Source organism: Idiotropiscis lumnitzeri, chromosome 6 (genome assembly GCF_059441095.1).
Source record: "Idiotropiscis lumnitzeri isolate Australia: NSW breed Sydney's pygmy pipehorse chromosome 6, RoL_Ilum_1.0, whole genome shotgun sequence".
Taxonomy (NCBI): domain Eukaryota; kingdom Metazoa; phylum Chordata; class Actinopteri; order Syngnathiformes; family Syngnathidae; genus Idiotropiscis; species Idiotropiscis lumnitzeri.
Window position 1 is genome coordinate 7,665,764 of NC_142396.1, and position 21,909 is coordinate 7,687,672.

General features: G+C 42.0%; 2 protein-coding genes across 2 annotated transcripts; one reads left to right on the forward strand and one right to left on the reverse strand.

Annotated features, from left to right (window-relative positions):
• Positions 1-4,022: 4,022 nt before the first annotated feature.
• On the forward strand, positions 4,023-17,825 carry rfx7b (regulatory factor X7b). The gene is made up of 10 exons (XM_088299162.1): positions 4,023-4,425; positions 6,547-6,580; positions 8,859-8,944; positions 9,239-9,343; positions 9,434-9,556; positions 9,972-10,088; positions 10,538-10,622; positions 10,700-10,910; positions 11,447-11,742; positions 11,857-17,825. The coding sequence occupies exons 1-10, from the start codon at positions 4,298-4,300 to the stop codon at positions 15,115-15,117; spliced, it is 4,446 nt and encodes a 1,481-aa protein (XP_088155288.1). The 5' UTR covers positions 4,023-4,297; the 3' UTR covers positions 15,118-17,825.
• Positions 17,826-20,430: 2,605 nt separating this feature from the next.
• LOC148335007 (protein FAM180B) lies at positions 20,431-21,326 on the reverse strand. The gene is made up of 3 exons (XM_088297567.1): positions 21,197-21,326; positions 20,859-20,920; positions 20,431-20,772 (listed from the first exon to the last, which is right to left on the reverse strand). The coding sequence occupies exons 1-3, from the start codon at positions 21,267-21,269 to the stop codon at positions 20,431-20,433; spliced, it is 477 nt and encodes a 158-aa protein (XP_088153693.1). The 5' UTR covers positions 21,270-21,326.
• Positions 21,327-21,909: the final 583 nt, after the last annotated feature.

Sequence of the window (21,909 nt, forward strand, 5' to 3'; positions counted from 1 at the left end):
GTCAATCCGGTGTCTGAGAGTGTAACAGGCTGCACTCAACAGATACGCCGAGACGTTGCCATGTTAAAGTCGCAGCCACGTTGGGAGAAGTGTTGCGTAAATCTTAACATTTAGAGGAAAGAGCAAGGGCAAGAACCCCTGTGATGCGACCTTTCGACCCAAATGGGAAGTGACAGAAGATTGACAGTAACATAAATCAGTCCAGAATAGCCAGCGACGCAAGGTCAAAAATAGAGTGAGAAAACAATGACCAAATGAGGAGGAGGTGGGGGGGGGGACGCATTTTCTTGAGATTCAGAAGACGTGTCATGGTTTCACACCTCCGGTGTTGTTCACAAGTCAACAAGGTTGGGCGAACGAGTGTGACACCTTGTGAAAATCAGACCGATCCAAGTCTGGCCACTGCACACATAGGAGGACATACTGTCAAGTCTGGAGCGCACACAGGAAGTGTTCCATCACTTGAAAGCGCTGATATCAAGAATGGTTGGCTCCATGGTCACCACATGTCAAGGTTGTGTATCATCTTTTTTTTCCCACGTTCACCAAAGTAAGAGGTTCTGACTTTTTGAATGCACGCCAGAAATCCAGCGTTAAATCACTCCTTGATTTCTTTACGGCGCACCTAAAACATGCTTGTGTGACAACGGATCGCACATATGCACAACACATTTCAGACGGCTGCATGTGGGTGCTGCTGTAACATGCTAACAATGTCGCTTTTGTAATGTGCCGACGTTTGGAGATCAGAGGAATGTCTGTAATCATAAAAAGACTCTTTCTTCTGAAATGCCTGACTGGAAGGCAAAGGTCTATGAGGCCCAAAGTTCCATAATAGCATCACAAGAAAAGTCAGGTTTCCTACTGGGGGTGGCCAAAGGTCAAGTTAGCTTTTTTAGGGATAGGAACCACATTTGGTTACTTGGACGGAAAATGTCACATGAATCATAATAAGTGAAAGTATTTTATTTTTCCATCCGGTCAGCGCACAAAAATGGAAATGTTGTCGTTTACAGAAGTGAGAGAAAAATATCTAATAGCAGGATCATTATGTTTATGCCCTCTAATCTCGTTGCACACTTGAGTACAATGACAATAAAGGGATTTCTATTCTATTTCTATTCTAATATCATGATAAAAAAAAATTACCAGCCTACAGTTATGAATTTCTCATTATGAATTTTAAATTCGGAAACCTGCAAACGTTACCGCATGCAAATCAGAACTTCAAAACTTGACAGTAAAATGCTAATAAAAACTCTAATAACACTGCTCAGCACATTTTACCATTTTTTATTTTATTTATTCATTTATGTATTTCAATAGCAAAGTATATTTTTTGAGCTGATTCCAAATCCACCCACATTGTTCTCTAGCACAACAGGTGTTCATAATAATAATACTAATACTACTACTACTAATAATAATAATAATAATATAATATGTAATATTGTATATTTAATAGTATTTATGATTTAAAGGTTAGGTTCAGAAAGAGGTGATTTTTTTTCTGAAACACCATAGATATAAATTATAACTCATGATAAAATATGCATTGCAAGTTTTTGTACACTCAGAAAAGTGTGACAATTAGCTACGTAATGTATCCATATAGTGCAAATTATTGTAGGACAAAATTGAAAAAAATCAAAGTATCTAAAAACACCTGAAGTGTAAGAAAAATGTTTGGTTTTTTTTCGAATCAGCATCGACAATACTTTCGAGACACTAATAGCCCAATAATAAACATTGTTGAATGAATTCCTCTCTGACAGTAAAAAATGATATTAATTGAGATTTGTAAAGGCATTTTTCACAATAAAACTCTTGTATTGGATCTAAATTATTTCAATTATGCATGTAAGTGCTCAGTCATTTGTAACATATTCGTTAGTGTAATTACATTGTAGATGTACCAATCGGTCCTTGTTTTTTAACCCAAACACCTTCGACAGTGTCACCTGATGCAGAGCCAACATGTTATCGGGTTTTGCCATCATCCAATTAGTTCATCCATGGCTGACCATCAAAGCAGATGTCTGACTTGCACACACGCCACACAAACATGACAGAAACTAAACTAAAAATGGTATTGAAGTTGAGTGATGTGTCGCAAGGGGAGGAAGGAATGCATAATATATTCCCTCATGTTCTTGCACGACCGCCACCCCCCCCATGCTGTCGTGCATTATATTTCATGTGATGAGCTGCAGTGAAGTCACACTACCCGTGTCGATCAACAGATGGCACTATAAAATAAGTCATATATTGAGACTTGTTTTTATTGACCTACTGACTTTATTCTGAGTTTGCACTCAAATGTTTCCCAAATGGCATCTTAAACTGTATGTTTAATTCCTTGCGTTCTCATACTGACTCTTAATATGCATTTTTAAAGTGTCGGATTAAAAAGAATTAAAAGCAACTTTACAGATGTGACCTATGTATCCGTTTTATTCCTGTTTATTTTACCTGGTCATTCTTTTTTCAAATTGGGACTCAGAGTGGAGTGGAGTGGAAGAAAACAGGTAAGGCTGTCGACAAAAGAAAATTGTGAAGGAATATGTGGACTTCATTTTTTTTTAATTTCTAACCAGTAGAGTGTATAGTCATTGGAGTGCCTCATATTGGAAGTATGCTCACCACCAATTCATGCAATGTGCAGGTGATTTGATTTCACATATCATTCTGTCTGCTCATTTGCCCATCATTGTCAATATCTGATCAAAGCGCTACCTACAACAGCGCCTCTATTGGTGAATAGCGAAATTACAGTCAAGAAACAAAGTCAGGCTTTATTCAACGAAATGCCAAATTCCGGTTTGGATTTTCAAAATATAATCATTAGTTTGTTTTTTTTTACTGACATTTCATGTTTACTTTTCGAAATGTCATTGAGTTATGACTGGCCATGAAAGTGAGCAGGAGGATATCGATATGTATTTAAAATTTAACAGGTGGAGCTGTAATATTGCTATGGTGGTCGGAGTGGGTTCTTGTTATGACTCAAGCGGCTGAAATCTGGAGCGGTTGCAGTTTATGGTGGGATTTGAGTGGGTGAACCAAAAAAATAAAAATAAGATAAATGGAAAAAAAAAAGAATTCCAATAAGTGACTAAATAAATGTACTTGCAGACGATATTGAAAACTGAAACGAAATAAATGATGAATTGATGAAGAGGAGAGGCCAGGAGAGAGTCCCAAAGTTTTATGTTTAAAAGTGATACGTTATGATGTCAAAATGTGACGTTTGACTTCTGGTTCAGGCCATTGGCAGAGTCCTATTTGTGTTGCATAAATCAAAGTTATTATAGCTATGTAACTATGCTGCTCTTCCATAATACTTTTTACAAAAAAATGTTCCAAAAGATTCAAGATTTAAAAATAAGACAGCCTCTGCAAGTGACCTGAACCAAACATAGCTGGAGCCTATCCCAGCTGTCTTCGGGCAGTAGCCAGGGGACACCCTGGACTGGTTGCCAGTCAATCGCGGGGCACACAAAGATAAACAACCGTCCGTGCTCACACTCACACATAGGGACAATTTAGAGTGTTCAATCAAACTACCATGCATCTTTTTTTAATGTGGGAGGAAACCGGAGTACCGGAGGAAACCCACGCAGGCACGGGAAGAACATGAAAACTCCTCACAATGCCGATAAGGAGATAATAGATGATTTGAGGAAATTCATATTATTTTTTAAGTGTGTGTGTGTGACTTGGAAAACTAGCAATTTTCATTATCAGTACCCAATGAGTAAGTTTTAAAGATGTTGGTGACCCCAGCTTTAATGCCCACTCAAAAATATTATACTATGACTTTTACGTCTATTAGAGTATTATTTTCTGTCTACGTTACTTGTACTTACCCACATATCGCTTTCAGAATAGCCGTGGAGCTTACTAGCCGGTGCTATCTACCTAGCATTGAATCGATCTTATTTTGAAGGAACGAACCAGGAATACTTCCGGTCGGGTTTGGCTATCAGCGTGCAACCTGACGCAGGCAGGTCGTCCTCGGCTGCCGCTGGCTGCTGCAGGCGTGCTATTGGAGGTAGCGGAGGGACCTCTGCGAAATGCCTGGTGCATGGCCGACCTACGTATTTTCTCCTTCTTTTCCTTTGGCTTCCCCCCCCCTACCGCTGCCCAGTATTTGTAGGCACCATGCTCTGCGGCGGGCTGCCCTAGCTGCCTGAGGCCGCCCCAGCCAGCGGTGCGGTGGGTCCGGTGCGGCGCTGTGCTCTGCCGGGGATGCGGCCTGCTTGTTAAAGCCTCCCCCACCACCCCTCCGACCGTGATGGCTGATGATCAACAACAAGCTGACCAGAAGCCTGCATCGGGACTCGGCTCTCTTCCAGCGCTGGTGCCGGGACTCCATGGACCCGAAGCGAACGCGTTACAGTTTAAAATCAAGAATTCAATTTGGTAAGGATGGGAATGAAGCCCGACGTAGCTGCGGTGTCCCTGGCGTTTTTTTTTTCTACCACGCTAGCTCCGTCTTTAGCGCATCTACTAGCTGCACAAAGCGCTGCGAATAAACAACGTGTTGGCACAATTCACACGGAAATGAGACAGCACAGAGCGGAGCTCCACTGGCTGCTGGATGTTTGCATGGGAAAAAAAACAGCTCAGCTTCGTCTTCGTCTATAGTTGTAGCTCGCATCATTAGCATGGAGCCACGGGAAGCCATGTTACCGATGACAGTCCACCCGTGGGGCTGGTGACAGGTGTCACAACCAAGTGCAACATCTGGAGTAAAACATCTCTTAAGGATGATATTTGCATGCCGTATATGATGCCTTTTAATTACCACTGAGTGTATTGGTGCAGTACATAGTAATACTCGCTGATTCTGTCATTATGTAGTCATAGAGTGCACAGTGTTCACTGTTACTATGCTGCAATAAATGAGGGGGGCAAGGTAATGAAATGAGAAATAAAGTGGTAAGTTTAAGCAAATTTGTCTTCCAATAGAACAGATTTCGAGTCTAGTCGAGTATGTAAAAAACAAACAAACACTGCTTTCTGGTTACATTGCTGCACCCAAAGAATTATGGCAAGCTGACTTACTCATATCGGTAATAAAATCTCACTCACAAGTTTTAATAGTTTATTCAGATTTTAAGGAGGAAATGCTTGAAGCAAGTGAATCATTTGTGGTATTTAAGATTGGTTTGTTTTTGCAGTGTTTTTTTTTTTTTTCTTTTAATTTGCTTGCGTCAGGCAAAAAGCTCCCATTTATAAATCTGGTAAATTTCTTTTTTTTTGTTCTCAAATCGATAATGATAGTGAGGCCCCATGTGAGCCTGTTATAACTCAACAAACATCATTTTTTTTTCTTTTCCGGAAAACTGATGCTTTTGGAGATTAAAGGATTCTGGCTGTGATGTGTTGCCTGTGTGCATAACAAACTGTCTTGTTTGCAAGACAGTTAGAAATATATTGCACACAAAAAAAAAAATCTGTGCAGACTTCAGCCAAGGTGTCACGCCCCCCCAATTGAACACGTTCATCAATGCACTCCTCCCTTGTATGTCTTATGTTAGCCATACGATTCATGTAAATATTAAAAAAACATTCATTGCTATCATGCTTTACAAAGAAAAATGTTCACTTATCATCAAATTGAGAGGTAAAAGGTCGAGAGCACAAGAAACAGCTCAATATGCTGCAGTGAAGTTTGACATGAATCACGCTAATAAACATATTTATGCATGACGTGAGAGAAACATAGTTGAACTCTTGACCTCCGGTGTGTCGAAGATGCCGTCATGCCGGCCCTGAGTGGCTTTAAATTCACAACTGTACAACCCATTTTGTTTTGTTTTTTTTACACCGATGCATCTCATTTATTGGGCTAATATTATTTATGTATTCATTTTTCAAGTTTACCATGCCACACAATAACCGTTTCCACACACTTTTCTCTAACTCAGATGGAGGGATAAAAATGAAAAAAAAAATAGAATTTGAAGCAGGTTTGCTGTTAACATCCTTGGGTAGACAAAACCTTTCTGGCTCTGCACAAAAACATTTTTTTTTTTTTGTGGAATTAAAATCAGTATTCTGTTTTATGGGGTTGTGCATTTTCAAGAATGCACACTCAAATGATGTTTCATTGTGCTCAGCTTCTAAACTGATTGTGTGCACCTATTGGACTCTTCATTAGGTGCTCCCAAAGTACGAAAAAAATCTACATGACCTCCTTGGGTAGACTTGATGCTGTAAATGTTTAGATCCGCCAACAGTAACTTCATGATTTGGTTATACACGTGATTGTGTGCGTAACTGTTTTTTTTTTTTTAAGTGTACCATTCCGTTTTATTGTGTTTTTATGTGGACAAGCTTGTGCCTTCTCGGTTCATCATATTTGTGGATAGCTAGCCTTTTGGAAAGTGGCCTATTAGTTGTTACTTTGTATCAATATTTGGACTAAAACGGACATTGTTAGTTTGTAACAAATTTGTCACGCAAAGTAAAATGTCAGTATGAAAACACATTGTTGTTGCAAGCCAATATTTATTTTTATTCTCTCTTTCATTGCAGCAAATCTGTACAATCAAAAGTGGACAGCATTTTGGTGAGTATCCATAGTGCCACATGATTGTTTTACCTGCATATTGCTGAAAAGAGCAACAGCAGAACATCTGAAGTCATATGCAAGCCATACCAGGATGCTGGTACATTTCAGATGTGTGTGTTTGTGTTTTTGTATTCTCAAAACTTATTTTCCAATGGGAAATAATGGAAATCAAATGAATCTTCTCCAGAGTCAAATATTAAAAAAAGAGAAGAAAAGTTAGCCACTGTTCAGAGTAAAATGTTCCAACAAAATGTATTTAAAGACCCTGTTAAGTGAATTCAGAGATTTAAAGGGGAAGTCAAGTCAAAAATGTTCTTCGCTGTAATATGTTCTATGCGGGCCCACTTGTCTAAAGACCGCATTCCGATATTGTGGAATTTGAATCAATCAGCAAAATCCACACGTTTTTATCTTTCTTGGGGGGGCGGCCATTTTGCCACTTGCCGTTGACTGAAAATGACATCATAGTGCTCACCTGTTTTCTGGGTTTGGTGAGGTTTGCAAATTGAGCTTTCAGGGACTGTGATATCATTTTCAGTCGACAGCTAGAGAAAGGTAGAAAGATAGAGGAGAAGCGTGTAAAGTCCTTGCGTGAAACTGTCCACACTCTGGTGTGACCACTTGTTGCCACACCGGGGAAAAATTGAAGTGGCTCTTGAATCTTGGGCCAGTCAAGCTGATCTTGTCGAAGATGGATAGATTTACTGTTGGGTTGATTATTTTCTTAATTAGCCCCCTGTTACGTAATGGTGAGGCCAAAGTGGAGAGCGTCTCACTCAAAGACTCGTTTTCAGAAATAGGCAGATAACAAAAGATTTACTCGCTTGTTTAATTTCACGCTTGATGGCTGGCCAGGCACTCCAGAGGCTCAGCTGTTAGTTTACAATCCATTAAAAAGTCAATTTTACACAATAAGTCCCCTTGTATTGACAACATTCAGTCTTAATGCTTTAAACTTAATGAGGCTACTCCTTGGAGTGTTGTTAAAAAGAAAAAAAAAAGCAAAGAAAAGCACAGCACAGTCAGAGGGTATCTGAAGTCGTACGGCATCAGACGCTTTGACTTGTGAGTTTTGCGGGCACAAAGGATGAACATTAAATTGATGTTGCAATGTAGTAAAATACAGTTTTAAAATCACAAAGCCTGCAGTCTGGAAAAACAGAAAAAAAAACAACAAAAAAACTATCTGTCTAACAAGCTAGCTAGCTAGCTAGCGCTCTATCTATCTCTCGCTTAGATAATTTAAATGCTTAAGAAGAGCAAGTCCATTTGTTTTACATGTCATTATTTTTTGAAACATTTTGAATTTGAACATTTTGAATACTTACAGGAGACCTTATAAAGACAATTGCATCTTAAATCACAATCGTAATATTGTGGTGCAAAAAAAGCATTTTTCAAAATCTTTCAACTCTGTAGCTGCCAAACATTCTGAAGTTGCTGTGCAGAAAGAAGTCTTGACAGTGCTGTAAAAATAGACATTGTTATTCTAAAATACTGCTAATCAAATACATGATATTAGAATAATTTAAAGAATACCTTTCAATGTGTAACTTACATCAGTGTGATTTTTTTGTGAATTTAGCAGAGTATCACACATACACGTAATTTCAAAGCCGCTCAAGAAGGTTTCTGTCTATTTTATTTAAGGGGGTTGTTGCCGAACTCGGCGAGGGTGTCGAGTGTTTGACAGATTCAGGTTGGCAGGATGAGTCCTCATTAAGCACACAGACTGCACAAATTGTGCTCGTGAGGGTTTATTTCACTTTAAACCTCCTTTGGAAATTATAAAAAAAAAACTTCATGATCCTTAAGCTTGACAAATATTGGCTCAATGAATGATGACACAGCGCATTCAAAAATGGCGTTGCACAGATGCCAACATCTTCATTCGCTGAGGTACTTTGGCAAATATGAATGAGCTCTGCATTGGTTTTGCACACACTCACAGAAACTACAAATTACAAATGACATCAATTTTACAAAATTAATTAACACGGTATCATTTTTTCTCGAGTATGAAGTATCAAAGTAGCTAGAATTAGGTCAATTCGGCGTATTAATAGCTCTTTGCTTTCATTCAGATTCGGAATATGCGTGTATTATTTTTGTAGATTTACATGGAGACACAAAATGAAAATGTTTAGCTTCTGAAGACTATCCTCTATGATCATTCAGCATAGTATAGCATCCATTTAAAAAATAATTTTGAAGCAATTATTCTAACCCTAGTCACAAACAGTGATATTAACCTTTTTCTTTTTTTTTTTAACAGCAAGATGTTGAGAAGTTTACAGACATCGAAAAGCTCTACCTCTACCTTAAGTTGCCTTCTGGTCCAAGCAGCGGCAATGATAAAAGGTACTGCTCCTATTTCACACTCAATCACAAACACGCACACCCGAATCAAGGTTTCCATTTTTCTCGCCGATGCTTCCTCGTCCGCTTGCTTTCGGCACTGTTGTCTCATTCCTTGTCTAAAACGATCCTCTGCTACATGAAAGACGCTCCAAAAAAAAAATCGGAAGGAGATTTTTTTTTTTTTTTTTTTTTCCTGATCTGCTTTGTGATATTGATGGGGATGATCACACGTTCATGCCAGCTGTGTTATTATGAACGAAAACATTGATATATGTAGACGTTTGCTATACCTAGCTGTCTGTGTTTCATTTGTTTCCCCATATCTATTCATCACCCCAACCCCCAAATTGTGCCCAATTGGACTGAGAATGAGAGGGGGTCGTCCACTCCTGGATTATGGTATTCAAGTTTCTGTCTTCACAAGCAATGATGCGTCCCAGTGGAGGACACCGCTTCACCACTTTGCTTTTTCCTCTCGCACCACCGCAGCGATCAAAGTTCCATGTCATCGAGTCGCACTCAGCAGATGTACGCGTTCAACTGGATACGGAATCACCTAGAAGAGCACCCGGAGACGTCCCTCCCCAAACAGGAAGTGTACGATGAATACAAGTGAGTGTGGTTTTGTGGGTCATAGCCGATGTGGCACCGCACCACATTATGTACTTTTTAAGGCAAGTACCTGGTTAAGATTGTGTTGCTTTTCATATTTTGTTATCAAAGGTAAGAACTGGATTTAAAGTGACCCCATGTTGGCTCTTTACCTGTTCTTTTCAATGTTGGTATCCCACATCATTACTGTTTATGTTGTCCCATTTAGAGCACTGGTAATCTGAAAAATTGACACAAAAGTCAAACGGTTTACATGATTTTGAACCTGAATAGCAAAAAAAATTTTATTTTCAAATCCACATAATTTGGGTCCAGATTACATTTTTTTGAACTACTGACCCCAAGTTATTTTCTTTTGACACACAGCTGCCAGGTCATATGAAATATTTTTTTTCCTGCTTTTGATATTTTGCAGGAGCTATTGTGACAATCTCGGCTACAATCCATTGAGTGCAGCAGACTTTGGGAAGATCATGAAGAATGTCTTTCCCAACATGAAGGCACGTCGACTCGGGATGAGAGGAAAATCCAAATATCCTTTCAAGAATTTTCCCAGTTGCTTCATCTGTAAATTCCATAAAATTAGTTTAAGAACTGGTTCAAATGAATTTGGTTACATTTCAGAATTTCAGTAATGAATCAAATGTATTTGAGGTGAATTAGTGAATTCGTGACGTGACCAAAACAAAACATGTTACATAACTCACCACCAGAGGGCGCTGACAACTTTTTTTTTTTTCTTTTTAGGCATTGCCTTTCTGGCTCCATCTCACACGTGCGCCAATTGAGGGCATGGAGGTTTTATTGAAGGGTTTTCTATTTTAGATGTCCTATTCGTGGCAGATTTTTTCCCAGTAGGTGACAGCTTGCTTAAAGTAAAGAGAAAAAAACGAGAATTAGATGGAGACAAGTAGAATTTCATAGCCCAAAAAATCACATCAACTATCTTAAAATTATTTGCAAACCTTAACTCCTTCTAACATACTGTTACAGCGGGTTACGAAAGAAAGCATTTGTTCACATGCCGTCATTGCCCAACTTGGATCTGCAGAAATCAGGGGATGGGGTACGTTCTTCTGTATTAACGCACAAATGGTGTGAAAAGTTCCTTCCTTCACCTGTTGTCTGCCGTTTCCATTTCAGTGTGAACTGATGGAGCCGGCTGGACAGTCTCCGAGTGCTGAGGATGAAATGCGGTCGGCAGCCTGTGGTTTGGTATGCGAGTGGGCCCAAAAGGTCTTGAGTCGTCAGTTTGACAATGTGGAGGATCTGGCGCGGTTCCTGCTGAATAGCCACTATATCGGTACAAAGTCCATGGCTGCGCTCACTGTTATGTCGGGAACACCCACAACAGGTATGGATGTTCGGAGTTTCTCATGAGTTGAGAATGAATAAAATGCTGCGTTTGATGCATTGGATTGTTAAAAATAGTCACAATGTTGTGGCTATTTGCATAGGTCACAAAAAAATCCAATCAATAAAAGTCAATGGAACCCTGATTTGTTGTTGCTAATTTTTACGGCACATCAACTTGCTTTGAATTTGAATAGCTGTGATTTGAATTGGAATTGCTCAGTCAGTGCAACATTGTGTTCATGATTTTCTTGTTTCCTATTTCTATTGACCCCTTTACCACATTCAAACAATTCAATTCATTTTGTTGTAGAAAAGAAACACAGATTGTTATTGTTATTATATAATGTCAGTGTGTTAGCGCCATGGTGTCCCCAAGTGGCCACATTTATAATGTGTTTTGTTCATTTGTATTATTTTAAAAATAATAACATAGCATAACAGTTTATTACCCATTCTCTTTGAAAAATATATGATCCTGTGAAGACTTGATTACCTGTTCTTAATTCTTTCAATTTTCACTCCTTTTTTTCCCAGGCATGAAGACGCCAACACCTGCCTCTGCGTTTGTGCCCACAGGAGAGGCCAACTCCTTCCAGCCCCAGGTGAAGACCCTTCCCTCGCCCTCTGTCGATGCAAAGCAGCAACTGCAGCGAAAGATCCAGAAGAAGCAGCAAGAGCAGAAGCTCCACTCTCCTTTACCCAGCGACGCGCAAGTCAAACGAACGGAGGCCAGCACCCCCGGCCCGACCCTTCCCTGCGGCAGCCCTGCCCTGCTGTCCCCTCAGCCCACCATCGGCATCGTAGTAGCAGCTGTGCCCAGCCCAGTCACGGTAGGTTACCGAGAGAGAATGAGACTAACAATTTTTTACTGTCAGCTGCAATGAAATATGCAGAGAGAGGAGAAGTAAAAAGAAGTAATTAATTATTTTTTTTTGTTCTCCCAGGTACAGAGAAGCAGGCAGCTAATGACTTCCCCGAGCCCTGTCGGGACAACCGAGGGAAAAGTTCTGCCTGTGAACTTAGTGGTCACCCAATCACTGAAGCAGTCCCCCAAAACCCCTCAAAATATCCCAGCAAGTCCTGTGGGTGACCGTTTGGCACGGCACGGCACCCGGTACGCTCAAATCCTGCCCAAGCCCTCCGCCACCAGTGCCATCACACTTCGGTCGCCGCCTACCCTGCTCATTACCAACAGCCCCATCAAAACTGTGATGCCCACTCCTCATGTCAGCTCGGTCAACGTGGTCAAGATGACAGCCATCGCGTTAGCTCCCAGCAGCAGCAGCAGCACTACCAGCAGCAGCACCGTGGTACGTCCCGCCTCTGCCGGAATGGGCGGGACTTCCGCAAACGACGAGTCACATGGTGCGAGCCTGACTGCGGCAGTCAGAGCTGTTGCCTCCGGTTTGACCCCCTCCACTGACATCAAGGTGTCTGAATTTGCAAGCTACGGTGCGGAGAAGAGCGCCATTCTTTCCGGTGAGGACAGAGTGGCAAAGTTCAGGGCTGCTAGTGAGCCAAGCTTCTCTGTGAAGTGCTCTCCAGGACCAGACAGGGTCGTGAGGATGAGGAGTGACTCAATATCCCATTCCACCTCCATAGCTGTAGCTGGGATTCAGGACAGCAATAACAGTAACTGCCATGACAGCACCTTGTACTTGACTGTTGAGAATCACAACTCCATTAGCAACATGTCAGTCAGTGGTTCCTCGATCAGCATTTCGGCTTCAAAAGACCCTTGCACAGATGCCAAGAGTCCCAGAAAGCGCACAGGCCCGACCGGAGATTCTCATGTTATTCCTGTAAAGAGAGTTTTTATATCTCAGCAGCTGCCTGCTGCAGCTGACAATCCCAAACCCGGTATCAGTGCTGCAGTGAAAAGAATCCCACGACCGGGAACTCCAGCCCGACCGGAAAGCGCCCCGTGCAAAGTGACTGTGAAACCCACCTCGGTCGGCCCGACGCAGATCCTGGCGCTCTCCGACTCGCCCATCACGCACATGCAGGCCTCCGCGACTGTTGTCAAACCGCAGGCCTTGATGGTAAAACGGGAAGAACGTTCCCTCAGCGCCAACGTCAGCAGCGAAGCGGCTGGGACGTCCGACCAGGCCTTGTTACAGCAAATCACCACGGACCCGCGTGCCATCCCAAACAACTCAGGAGCACACAATGCCTCTGTGATGAGCGAACTAAAGAGCACAATATGGGAGGAGGGTCAGCTTGATGAGCTCCGGAAACACGCGCAGATACCAGCGGAACACAAGCAAGCCCCTACTGACCCGCTTTCTCTTATAACGCAACCCTCTGACACCCCAGGCCAGCTCGTCCTTGCGCAGGAGATGGTTGACTTTGCCGGTTCTCAGCCCAACATGGACTATTTCCCGTTCAACGATGACGACATGACGCAGGACAGCATCGTTGAGGAGCTGGTCCAGATGGAGGAGCAGATGAAGCTGAAGGGTCTTTTTGGCACCTGTGTGGACGTTTCTCTCCAAGGCCAGCCGGCTGGCAACCAAAGTTCCGTCCTCAACGCGCACCAGGCTGGCACGGCTTTCTACCACTCGGCCCACAGCAGCACCACTCCGGTCCAAACTCCCACGCCGACTCCCACGCCAACCCCGACGCCCACCCCTACCTCTGAGATGACACTTAGCCACAGCCTGACAAGAGAGAGCCCCTGCTCCCGCATGGCACCCATCACGCCCGTGGACAACGCGCTGGGTCGCCACACCCCTATCAGTACGCCGCTGTCCAACTGCAGCAGCAGCGTGCCCCCGAGCCCAGTGGAGTGCAGAAACCCGTTTGCCTTTACGCCCATCAACTCCAGCATCACCGGTTACCACGACGCCAGTATCGTCTCCAGCAGCCCCGTCAAGCCCATGCAGAGGCCGATGGCGACACACCCCGACAAGGCTAAACTGGAGTGGATCAACAACCGCTACAACAGCAACTCAGCCGCCCCCTTGTCCAACCACAGCATCGGTATCCTGCCGAGCTACCAAGACCTGGTTGATGACCAGTTTCGTAAACCACATGCTTTTGCAATTCCCGGCCAGTCATTTCAGCCTCAGTCCCGGCCGGATTCCGCTCATTTCGGCCCTTTGACGCCTATCTCCCCCGTGCAGCCACAGCAGCAAGTAACGACTGTGACCACTCCCACTAAACAAGAGAGTTTTGCCGTGCCGGCCCCACTGGACAACAAGGCGCCAACCTCCTCTGCGTCGAGTACTTTCCGCTGCCGTAGCGTCAGCCCCGCCGTGCGCCAGAGGAACTCCAGTGGCAACACCGGCCCTCAGACCACCACCGCCAACACTTCCAGCACCACCCTGGCCGTCGTCTCGCCCTTTAACTCGGCCATCACTTCCGAAGTGCTTAGCATCCTGTCTAACACCCAGGCTGCCAGTTCCGTCCACAGCATGGTCCAACGCAGCCAGTCCGTACCCCTGAACATCATGATGCAGAGCGAGTTGCTGCCCGTGCAGGGCCCGAGTAATACAGCCAAAATCACCAACGTCCTTCTCAGCAAAATGGAAGCGGACGGAGACGAGTCCGTCCGCGGGCTGGGGGTAAACAACCTCCCGTCTAACTACACAGCACGCATGAATCTGACCCAAATCCTGGAGACGACTCCTGCCTTCGCCGTGGGTACGTCGCACCAGACCTCGTTGCCTGTCACCTCCAACCCGGCCGCCTTTGAACTCCAGCAGCACGGCTACCTCGTCAACGCCAGCGGGGAGCAAGTGAGCTTCTCTGCGGCAGACAGCCAAGCACAAGAGGGCGCCAGTGAGCCAGACCAGCAACATCAGCTCCAGGAGATCCCAGTGCAGACGCAGCAGGAGGCGGAGGACGAGCAGCAGCAGCTGGATTTCAACAACACCGTCAAGGACCTGTTGGGGGACGACACCCTCAACCCCAGCTCTCAGCTGGTGGGCCAGGTGGCCTCGGAACTTAACGCGGTGGCGTCCGACTTTTCAAACGACATCCGACTGACCACAGATCTGTCCAGTAGCATCACTGACCTTAACACCTTGGACACCAATCTGCTGTTTGACCCCAATCAGCAGCAGGAACATTATGAAGACTCAACACTGGAAGAGCTGAAGAATGACCCGCTATTTCAGCAGATATGCAGTGATCCTGTGAACTCTGGCTTCGACTGGCTGGAGAGCAAAGACCAGCCGACGACAGTCGAGATGCTGGGCTGAGCTTACCTTTGATTCTCTACCGCTTCTGTTCTGTGTCACTCGTTCGTTTGGTGCGTATCTCGTATATCTGTTTTTGAAACTACCGTTCGTTGGGACTTGTCTGGACTTTTGCCGTTGGTTCTGTTGAAAAAAAAATAATAATAAGTGCCAGGCTTACCCTTTTCTCTATCTCTCTCTCTTCTCTCTTTCTGCTGATGTTCCGTTAAACTTCTCCTTCGTTCGCATTTCCAGCCATCCCCTCACCACCCCGTGTCTACAATCAGAAATGAAAGCATTGGAAATAAATGAGAGATTTAAGTGGCTCAGCATGCAGTGATGTGTGAGCATTTAGCGAAAAATACATCTTCCATGTTTAGAACAAAATCAACAATGCAATATTGAACAAACACTCGGAAGTGAGACGGATAGGAGATTTGGCACAATATGACTTCACCAAAAATGTTGTAAACTATTTTCCGTGTGTGCAGTTCAACCAAATGTAGATAATAACAGGGCGTTAGTGTAGGTTGTTTGACGTTTGCCTGCCATATCTAAATATTAAAAAGGGTAGCGACTCAGGCTGCCAGGTGCTGAATTTTTGACACGCTCTTTCTACTTTATCATAAACCAAATCAGTGGAGAACTGATTGACGCCTGAGCATTGTTGACATTTTTTCGTTCTCAAAAGCCTAAATTCGTACTGTTGAATAACTTCTAAAGGGAGTAGATGAAACGGTAGGGACACGAAGGGATTCCAGGCCATTTGACGGACTAAACATTGAAAGGAATCAACAACTGGCTGCCTTATTCCTCATGTCCAAGGCCTTATGCCATCTTTAGAGAGACTGTACATAGACTAATGTTATTATACAACCATCCAGAGCGTCTTCGTCATATCAAGGCAGCTGTTACTCTTGATATTTTCAGCACTATTCCTTCATTTGTTTGTTTGGCAGCGTTACAGCGTAGATGAGGTTTTTTTTTTTTGTACAGGCTAGTGATTACACTGTGCGTGACCTGACTGCATTTAGAAAAAAAAAATTGATATACCGTCACAGAACCAATGGCAGGCACGCTTTACGTCATTAGGTTTTCATGTTACTTTTATTTTATTTTTTTTTGCATGTTTGAATAAAAAGAAAATAATCAATGGTTTGGGGAAGGCTAAATGATAAAAGTCAAGAGGCAGAAATCACGCATGGATGTCATCTGGAATGAAATGTGCGATCCAGCCTTATTTCCATACCAAAGATTTGGAAAAGAGATTATTACACGTGGTCACTCCTCGTTAAAATCAGAAGGATTGATTACATGGAAACCTTTTATTGCATCGAAGGAAAATGATTAGATAAATTCTATGTACAGTATATATATTTAGGGAAATGGTCACAAGACAACAAGCAACCATGGACCTGCAAAAAGCATGTTGAAACCGTCACTACGATGTGATACAGTAGGAGGCGTACTTGAGTTTTTGGCAATTGTCAATGTTATACAAGTCATGTTGAAGCTCCATTTGTAAATAGGATAGATACATAGAGATTTGATGTATCCGGACACTATATTATGACCATTATTATAGCTAGTATGTGTCATTTAAAAGAAAAAAAAAAAAGCTTAACAGATGTATAGTCGGCAAGATACTGTATGTTGTGTGTTACATTTCTGGCTTAGAGTGTCGTAAAAGTAATGCTGTCTGGTCTTTGCTTGCTGATTTTATTTGACTTTTTGAGGAGGAGAAGCAGAAGAGTGTGTGCTTTGGATGGGAGGGGGGGGGGAGTTGGGATAACTGTTAGCTGGTTGCAAACATTTGTGCGACAAAGCCTTTCAGCAGACACTGGATAAGAAAAAAAACATTCGCTCATGTTTCAACAAACTCCGGAGGTTATCATTGCACTAAATTTTTACGACGCACGCCTTTGCCACGTCTTAACGGACAAATGTAATGATGGACGCCCGCAACATAAAAAAAAAAATATTTTTTATGACAAGGTGAGTAAGGAAATTAACTGTCAGAAAATGACTAATTGTCTTGTAGCAAAATGTGCATTAATCTCAGTGAGATACACATTTCTTACGCATTCTCATACATGAGAATATGAAGCATTGGGGGGGGGACGTTCGGAGAAACCTTTAAAAACCCACGTGCTCATTGTGTTGATAAATGATTGTACGCACGCATGTGTGATGTCTTCTGTTGTAATTTGTAAATTCTCGGTGACCACTGTCTGCTGTGATGTGGGCAGGTTCTGTTAACCAGACAGGCAGTGCCAGTTTTGTCAGCTACTTCTGTCGTTTCCTGTTTACTAAGTTAACATTGTTCTGTTGTCTTTCGTTGATGACTGTTTTACTGATGACTTTATTTTTTTTTTTTTTTACATATGTCTAAAAGTTCAGTTGTGAAGACATGTTCCTGTATTTTTTTTTTTTTAGAGGCACTGATATTCAAATTCTTATTGAAGGAAATGCACCTCTTCTGAGCTCCATCAAGCAGTAATTTTATCCTCGACTGACCCGGCTCCAATTCTGTTTGACTCTTTAATTAATTTCTACCAGCAGAAGAAAAAAAATACCCTCCTCTGTGATGTTGTCTGGTGTACTGCTTAATGTACAGTAGCTTGTTAATATTGCAAACGCATTGTTTCTTCTTTTTTTTTTTCAATGGAAAGTACTCACTGGTGAGATTTTTAAAGTGGTTTTAAAAGCCAATAAACTTTTTTTAAAGAATGTTTTTTTGAATGCTGTTTGTTTTGCTTTACATTTAAACCAAATTGTATGATTGGATCTTGAGGAGACCAATAATATTATGGGTATGTTTTTTTTTCATATTTCAAATAGTTGGTTGTTTATAATAAGACCTCAGTTTCATTGTTCCGCTCCATTTTCATGACAAATGAAAATGTTTGATACTGCTCTCGTATTGGCTCACATGATATGATGCAAGTGGTCAAAACGTTGGAACCCGCCACTGTAATAACAATTACAATCAAACCTCTCCATCCACGTCTTAGCATAAGGTCAGAGTTCATCAGCGCTTCCAATGACCTCTAAGGTCACCGGGTGCTTACGGCTCCTAAAAACAAGGTCCGACCAATCAGCTCAGCTGACTCCTCCCCTGCCGCTACTTTCCCAGGCCCTGGCTATATTCACCACATGTTAATGACCTTAACCCAATTGATCACGGCCAGCCGAGCACCTCGGCCTTTATCACGTGGCGTGTGGCGGTGACCTCCACACACACACGCCACAACATTTGGTCAATGTGTAATCAATATATGTGTATGTTATATATATATATATATATATAGATATATATGAGGGCATTAATATAATCTAAAAGGACATATTGACGACATTATAGTTGTGGCTGGTGCATACAAAACTGAATTGCAGAATCACAAACAATAAAAATGGCATATACTTAAATAAAAGGAGAAGCTATAAGCGCTGAGTAAGCAAATGACAGCATGTCACTGACCAAGCCATATAGGAGAATTAGTGAATGAGGCTTTAGATGATGAAATCAATGGTTAGCTTTAATCGATACAGAATTACACTGGGCTCATCAATGGTTTGGATATTAATGTGTGGAGTACAGTATGGAACAGAAATGAGAGTAACTGCTGAGAGTGTCATTTTTGACTTTATATGTATTTGCTGGGGGATGTGTTCTCCCCAGTGTTGTTTGCTTGTGTACATGTGTGCATGTGAAGTGACTGATCTCACAGCTGGTGCTTATTGTGGTGCCAGTGAATGAGGGCCAGAAGGGGCATTGTCGAAAGGCATGGTCGCTGGATGGATCAATATCGGAATTAATTAGGCAGCCGACCTGTAGCCGTCAATATCTCCTCATAATTAGCGGCTTTGGTGGTGGGAGCAGATGTTGTGCAGTGTGACCTCATTACCACAAGGCGTTAACTTCTAATCAAAATGATCTGTTGTTGGTAAATACAATCTTTTATTTGTTTCAGTTTTGGATCATTGAAGGTGAGGGCATGGTGGAATTGTGGTTTTCTGTTGACGAATAACTAAAACTGAAAAAACATTTTCAAACTAAAACTGAAAAAACATTTTCATTAACAAGATAAAAATAAAAATGATTTTAAAAAAAAAACAGCTGAATCTACAACATCTAAAACTTACTATAATTATCGCAAAAATGCCCTTCAATTCCTTGCACGTATTTATTTCGTTATTGCTCTACGTCCATACAGAAGAAGGAAGGACAAACAGTCATTTGAGAACTGTGGTTTAATTTACTTTATTAAATAATACTGACTGACCTTTTTTTGGGGGGGGGGGTTATCTTGCATTCGACAAATACTCTATATAAAAAAATAGAAAACTTAAACAAAAACGAATGATAAACTAAAATTATAATTTCCCCCCCCCAAAAAATAGACGAATAAAAACTCAAAGTGTGCATGACATCACCTGCATTAGCAGCAGCAGCTGAACGTTGAATGTAAACCAACAACTGCAGTTTTCTAACAGATAGTTTGTCCGTTTTGTTGGTGAGTTGCTGCCTCAGCACCCTGAAGTGTGTGTGAATGTGTGTTTGTGTGCGTGGGGGTGTGCGTGTGTGTGTGTGTGCCTGGAAACTTTGCAGGTTTGGTGTGTTGGAGTTGCCAGCAGCTGAATTCAAGCCTCCTAATCACTGCAGCTATTTAAGAAGCTCTGGGACGCCAACATTGACAGATTCTTTACACATGTCACCAACTTTGTCACAATATTACATTTTGCCTTACTGAGCTGACTTTGATTTACAGAACATTGCCTTTTCCTCGACCACAGATCCTTTGTTGCCCTCACTAAGTCGGTGAACGCGTCCTGCTTACCTGCCTGCCTCACTACCTGGGGCCTGCACCAGTGATCCGCTTTCCACCCTGTCGGGACTTCACGCCACCTCACTTCCAAATCAACATTTTGTTTTGACCACAAACCCACACTTCTCAGTTTCTGCGTTTGAGTCCTACTCTCACCCCCACAACCCTATCATGTGACCTCTCAGTCCCCATAATGATCAGTGGAAGAAGCCATTATAATTTAGGGCTCAGCATTTAATCAAATTAGAAATAAAAGGCTTTTTTTTACATACAGTTTTATCGTATTTATTTATTCATGTACTATAAAGTCTAGGCAATTAGATCATTTTCAAAACTACCGCGATTCTTATTTTTGTGTTGTTTTTTTTCTGGCTCGGACTGATGCTGTAAATCTGAATGTGTTTATATAAAGGATGAATGGATGATCATAGTTGCAAAAGCATGCGAACCAAATTTGCTGCATCCAAGGAATTGTTTATTGTTCCACATGTGCATATCATTTATTTTGTTACGTGTAATTGAAGAGATAACTTCCACGCAGCTCATGCGCCGTGACATTTGCAAGCTGCAGGAGCACTTCTCCCCAGGCCTCCCGGTCGTCGGGTTGGCGCTGGTTCCCAGCCCGGTGTGCTGAGAACACTGCGCTCAAGACCAAACTCTCAAACTGATCTTGACTCAGCTTCCCCCGACTCTTCAGCATGTCCAGATTCTGCTCCATGGAACTCAGACTTCTGGGAATGTTGTCGTTAATCTGAGTGAGGAAGGCTCGCCCAGGCCTCGTTGATGCCATCTCCTCATCAAGGAGGAAAATGTTATTGTCCTGATTGAGTTCCACACCGCCCAGCAAAAGCTGCAAGAAGGGAAGAAACAACTTGTCTTAAATGGAACCAGAGTGTTGTAATTTATATTCACTGGACTGCAGCATAGCAACGGTACCTCGAACATCAGGTTTGCATCAACAACTGATGAGCCAGTTGGACTTTTACCTGCAGATGCATCTAAAGCAGAAAATACAAAATACTTTGCGAGATTAATTTCAAACATATCTACATTTTTTTTCAGAACACATAAAAATAGTGGTGCACCCATGAACATTTGCACTTATATTGTTTTATTAAAGCAGTCACACTCTCACACTTATAATTGGGGTTTTCTATGTAAAGTCAACTACAAGGTAAACATATTCCGTGTATTCAGGGTGGTCAGTTTCATCGAATATTTGTCAACTCAGTCTTACCATGCGACAAGATTTAGTCTGATCCACTCCAACTTACCTGACAGTGCTTGTTCAAAAAATATCCACATGATGATCAGCTGCCAAATTGTTAATTGGAGTTTCATCTTCATTTCTAATATGACACTACTGCATCCTTCTCCCTTCTCGCTTATCCATTAGTGAGTTCAGGCAGAGGCAACTCTGCCAGAATACCACACATTTTTTTCCTCCCTGCAAAAAGGAATCCAAAGCCAGATGGCCGTGAGGTGGAACAGCAATATTACGGATCTTGCTCTTTCTGATCCAATGTGTTTAAAGTCTGCAGAAGTAATCAAGGTAGAAGAGTTAACACAGTTAAGATAGGCTAAATGGCCCCTTTGACATTTTACTTTGCAAATATAGTAGTAAGAATATTAGTATGATATGAATGTATGTATATATTTTGGGTCACGGTGTAGCATGATGTTACATATTAGTAAATTACATATTAATAAACATGAGAAAAGGGAAAATTTTAATAAATAAGCAACTGGGATGGTGGAAAATTATTCTGAACATAGCCACATTTCAGTTATAATTATTGTGTAGCGACATTATTTCACTTGATAGGTTTTACTTCCCCTCTCAAAAATACTTTTTTCTATTGATTTGAACTGTTCAACTAGCACAGGTTTAGGTCACATTAATACAGGAAAAAAAGATTGACGTTCATTATTATGGTCGCATTTGTTTATACCACAAATCTGATTTTTTAACATGGATTTGTAATTT